Source organism: Chaetura pelagica, unplaced genomic scaffold, assembly GCF_000747805.2.
Source record: "Chaetura pelagica isolate M959 unplaced genomic scaffold, ChaPel_1.0 scaffold408, whole genome shotgun sequence".
NCBI classification, from domain to species: domain Eukaryota; kingdom Metazoa; phylum Chordata; class Aves; order Apodiformes; family Apodidae; genus Chaetura; species Chaetura pelagica.
In genome coordinates this window covers 1227069-1232003 of record NW_009954229.1, presented here as the reverse complement: position 1 = coordinate 1232003, position 4935 = coordinate 1227069, and the positions used below count along the sequence as shown (strand labels likewise).

Sequence of the window (4935 nt, the reverse complement as noted above, 5' to 3'; positions counted from 1 at the left end):
TTCAGCGTGTGGCTGGGGTGGGTGCTCAGGGTGGGGGGTCCCCCCCCAAACTCCTGGGTAGCTGCCCCACTGATGGCACCGGGTGGGGTGGGGTGTGTGTGTGCTGTGACAGGGTGGGAACTGCGAGATTCCCGGGAAGGATGACGCGGAGGATTTCCGTCGGCTGCTCAACACCATGGAGGCACTGAGCTTCAGCGTGGAGGAGCAGAACAGCATCTTCCGCATCCTCTCCTCCGTCCTCCACCTGGGCAACGTCTACTTTGAAAAATATGAGGTACCTGAAGGGCAGCCAAGCCGTGCTCCTCTGATTCGGTGGAGCTCGGGGCGGGGGGTGCGGGTGGAGTCACCGCATCCCACCCCCTCACCGTGTCCTGCAGACCGACTGCCAGGAGGTGGCCACGGTGGTGAGTGCCACCGAGATCCGGACGGTGGCCGAGCTGCTGCAGGTGTCCCCTGAGGGCCTGCAGAAAGCCATCACCTTCAAGGTGACGGTGAGTGTGGAGGGGTGCACAAGTCTCTGGGGACCGTGGCTGGTGATGCTAAAGCTCCATCGTGCCGTTGGTTTTGTGTGTCCCAACCAGGAAACGCTGCGGGAGAAGATTTTTACCCCCTTGACTGTTGAAAGTGCCGTGGATGCCAGGTAGGGGGAAGTGGGGGGGCTAAAAGAGGGGTTTGGGTCCTAAAATTGTTTGGAAACTCAAGATGTGGCTTCAACCTGAAAACCACCTGGTTGGGTCCTAAAAAATGAGGCTTTGGACCTTACGAATGGGCCTTTGGAATCTAAAAATGTGGCTTGGGACTCTAAAAAGGAGACTTTGCAAACTATAATGGAGCCTTTGGATGATCAAATTGAGGCTTTGGAGCTTCAAATTTCGAGTTTAGAAACTAGAAACAAGGTTGTGGTCCCTGAAATGGGGCTTTGTGCTTTACAGTGAAGGTCTGGTGCTTATCAATAGAGGTTTGGGCTGCCCAAATAAAGCTTTGGACCCTCCAGCTAAGGATTTGTTAACTATCATGAGAGCTGGGACACTAACATGAGTATTTGAACACTCAAAATCAGGTTTTGTGGGCGTTTGGCCACTGGGGATTGGGTGGGAGGTGAGATACCAGGCTGGGAAAGGAGACAGTTGGGTCCTCCAGTGTGGATTAGGTTCTCCCAGGTTTAAAACTGTTGCCTCATGTGTCACATGGGGCTGTGAGGGGTGCTGGCCACCATGGTGGGGTTGTGCAGTGTGCTGTGGTCAAGCTCCAGCACTGTGCTCCTCTTGGCCCTCTCCAGGGATGCCATTGCCAAGACCCTCTACTCCCTGCTCTTCGGCTGGCTCACAGAACGCATCAACAGGCTGGTGTACCCGCGGCGGGAGGCCCTCTCCATTGCCATCCTGGACATCTATGGCTTTGAGGTGAGCAGGATCCATCCTGGCTCCCCCCCCCCACCAGCCCCCAGCCCCCCAGGGCTGTGGGGTCTCAGACTCTATGGCCCTGTCTTCTTGCAGGACCTCAACTTCAACAGCTTTGAGCAACTGTGCATTAACTACGCGAATGAGTACCTGCAGTTCTTCTTCAACAAGATCGTCTTCCAGGAGGAGCAGGTGGGCTCTGCCCCATGCTGAACACTGCCAGGGGGGCTGGGGGTGTGGGGCTGACCAAGTGCTGGCCCCACAGGAGGAATATATCCGAGAGCAGATCGAGTGGAAGGAGATCCCCTTCAGTGACAACCAGCCCTGCATTGACCTCATCTCTCAGAAGCCCTACGGCATCCTCCGGATCCTGGATGACCAGAGCTGCTTCCCCCAGGTGAGGGACTACCCAGTTCTGGGGCTGCGAGGATGGCAGCACTGCATTCTCATTGTGGTCACTGTGACTGGGGAACCACCACGGCAGAGGGCTGCTCTGCTCCTGGGCTGTCCTGGAGGATTTGAGAGACCTTGAGATGTCCCAGATTGGTGTCACAGGAGCAACTTCCCCCAGAGGACTTGCTTTTGCAGGAATTACTGAAGCACACACCCCCCCAGCTGCCCTATAAAAGGAAGAAGGGTGGTTGCACCCTTTCTGCTGATGGGGAAACTGAGGCACAGAACAGTAGCTCCATGATGATGCAGCTGCTTGGTGGCAGAGCTGAGAGAGCAGGCTCTGGCCGGTTGTCCAGGCATCCCTGTCCTGGTGCCTGTATCCCTGAGGCTGCCCAGCTACCTGTGTCTCACCTCTGTGTCCATCCCCAGGCCACTGACCACACATTCCTGCAGAAGTGTCACTACCACCACGGGATGAACCCGCTGTACACCAAGCCGAAGATGCCGCTGCCCGAGTTCACCATCAAGCACTACGCGGGGAAGGTGACCTACCAGGTGCGTGGCAGGGTGCCCTGCTGGGGGCTTAAGGAGGGTAAAAGAGGAGATTTATGGGGTTGATCCCGCACCAGGGGGTGAGGGACAGCCCAGGGGCTCCAGATGGGGGCTGGGAGCAGCCCCCTACCCACCATGTCTGGACCTCCTCACTTCCCCTTACCATGCCATGGAGCTCCTCACTGTGAGGTTTTGCTCTTTGCCAGGTTCACAAGTTTTTGGATAAAAATTATGACCAGGTCCGTCAGGATGTGCTGGACCTGTTCATCAGCAGCAGGACCAAGGTATGGCCCTGCCCAGCCATGGCTCTATGGTGCTGGGGGGACACGGCACAAACAGTCCCCTTCCATGCACACCACATTTCCCATCCCCGAGCATGTGACCCCACAGCTGGTGAAGCCCACGGGGACCAGGAGCAGAGGATGCTTCCAGCTCCACCTAGTGCCCTCTTTTCATGTGGTCCTCTGGGTTTTGACACCTCCAGCATTGACACCAAAGGCCATGTGGGCTGCTCTTGTACTTCCCTAGCCCCATCCATGGAACCCAGCCACAAATAGGGAATGCAACACACTCAGAGCTGGGGAAAAAGGTGGTGGCTGTGTTGGGAAGAAGATCAAGGAGAGCTGTGCCATCCTGGCCACCTTCCTCCTCCCTAACCTTTCCTGTCTCCCTGAGGTGGTGGCCAACCTCTTCTTCGGCCATGCCCAGCTGTTGGCCCGGCAGAGGAGCCTGGTCAGGAGGAGCAGCACCAGGACACGGCGCTACAAGGCCCCCACCGTGGCTGCCCGGTTCCAGCAGTCACTCCTGGACCTGGTGGAGAAGATGGAGAGGTCAGTGCAGGCTGGGTGGGCAGGGCAGCAGCCAGGCCATGCTGTGGGCTGGCAGGAGCAGGGTGGCAACTGGACCCAAGCCCAGGGTGTCCAGGCTGGCTTTGTCCCCCTTCCCCTGTGACTGATGGTGTCTCTCCAACACAGGTGCAACCCCTTCTTTGTGCGCTGCCTCAAACCCAACAACAAGAAGGTGAGAACCATCTTTCCTGCCCATGGCTGCCAGCGCTGCCTGCCCTCCTCATGGTGGCACACGGTGGGCAGGGCTCTTCCTGTGTGGCCTTCAAGGCTTCTCCCCATTCCTCCTGTAGGAACCAGGGCTCTTTGAGGCTGATGTGGTCAGCAGCCAGCTGCGGTACTCGGGGATCCTGGAGACCATCCGCATCCGCAAGGAGGGCTTCCCCATCCGCATCCCCTTCCTCATCTTCATTGACAGGTGCTAGGGGCTGTGGGTTGAGTACCACCAGCTCAGCAAGGGGAGACCACAGAGCTTGTGGGTGCTTTGGGGGGACAGCGTTTGGCCCAGGTGTGCCTCACGATGGGAGCCCCCTGCTGAGGTGCCCAGCAGCTGGAGAAACTGCTTTCTCAGACATGGTGCTCATCACCACGGGGAGGGTCCGTGCCGGTGTCCCAGTGGGGTCCCACATGGTGACAGTGACGGTGTTGTGGGCTCACCCAGGTACCGCTGCCTCCTTGACATGTGTCAACGTGTCATTCCCAACGGGGCCAACTGTGTGGAGATGCTGAAGAACCTCTGCCCTGTCAACCCCGGCATGTACTATGTCGGCGTCAGCAAGGTACCATTCCAGCACTGGGGCTCAGCTCTGGTGATGCCCAGCAGATGGCAGCCAAGGCGGGGGCTCATGGTGTCTCACCCCCTCCCCAGCTCTTCCTAAAGGAGCAGCTGTACCAGGTGCTGGAGAGCAAGCGAGCCCGTGCCCATCACCTGGCCGCGCTCACGCTCCAGCGCTACGCTCGCACCTTCTTCATCAAGAAGCGCTTCCGCTCCCTCCGCCGGAAGATCATCCTCCTGCAGACCCGGGCACGGGGCTACCTGGCCAGGTGGGGATGCCAGGGGTGGAGGAGCAGGTGGGCACTGGTGGGTGGCAGAGGGTGACAGGTGCCTTCCCGCAGGCAGCGGTACCGGCGCATGCGACGCACGCTCATCAAGTTCAGGTCCCTGGTGCACATCTACGTGAACCGCCGGCGCTACCTGAAGGTGAGGTGGGGGCTGGTGCATCCCTGGGAGGTCCCAGGCACCCTGCTGCGTGCTTGGTAGGGGGTGTGGGGAGGGCACAGTGGCACCCTCAGATCCTGAGCCTCCCCGAACCCCATCCCCACCACCTTGTCCGTGCTTCATGGGGGGTGGGCAGTGGCACTTTGGAGTGAAAACCTGGCGATGCCAGAGGGGTGATGGCATCCCAGGGGGGATCCACGGCCTCTGGGTCTCCCTCCCTCCTGGTGGGGGCTCAGCATGGCTGCTCTGCTTGCAGAGGAAGGAGGATGCCCGTCAGAGGGCTGAGGAAGAGAAGGAGAGGATGAGGCAGGTAATGATGGGCAGGCATGTGGCACTGGGCAACACGTGTGTGTGATGCATGTGCCACCCATATTGCTGTGCCCTCGTCCCTGCCATGTGCTTGCCCGTCCCCATGCTGCCAGCCAGGGCACCCATGGGTGCCTGTGGGTTCATCCCCGTGTTGTGCCGGCAGGAGCTGACGAGGAGGGAGGTGGTGGACGTCACCCACCTGGAGATCCCGGCCGAG

General features: G+C 59.4%; 1 protein-coding gene across 1 annotated transcript in view; it reads left to right on the top strand.

Annotated features, from left to right (window-relative positions):
• The window catches only part of MYO15A (myosin XVA), a 45211-nt gene that overhangs the window by 7293 nt on the left and 32983 nt on the right, over positions 1 to 4935 (top strand). Inside the window, 15 exon segments of the mRNA XM_010003587.1 lie at positions 62 to 274; positions 378 to 491; positions 582 to 640; positions 1280 to 1403; positions 1497 to 1592; positions 1666 to 1797; positions 2223 to 2348; positions 2552 to 2629; positions 3021 to 3175; positions 3320 to 3365; positions 3484 to 3608; positions 3852 to 3969; positions 4059 to 4234; positions 4307 to 4391; positions 4882 to 4929. Coding sequence (XP_010001889.1) covers positions 62 to 274; positions 378 to 491; positions 582 to 640; positions 1280 to 1403; positions 1497 to 1592; positions 1666 to 1797; positions 2223 to 2348; positions 2552 to 2629; positions 3021 to 3175; positions 3320 to 3365; positions 3484 to 3608; positions 3852 to 3969; positions 4059 to 4234; positions 4307 to 4391; positions 4882 to 4929 — 1695 coding nt within the window.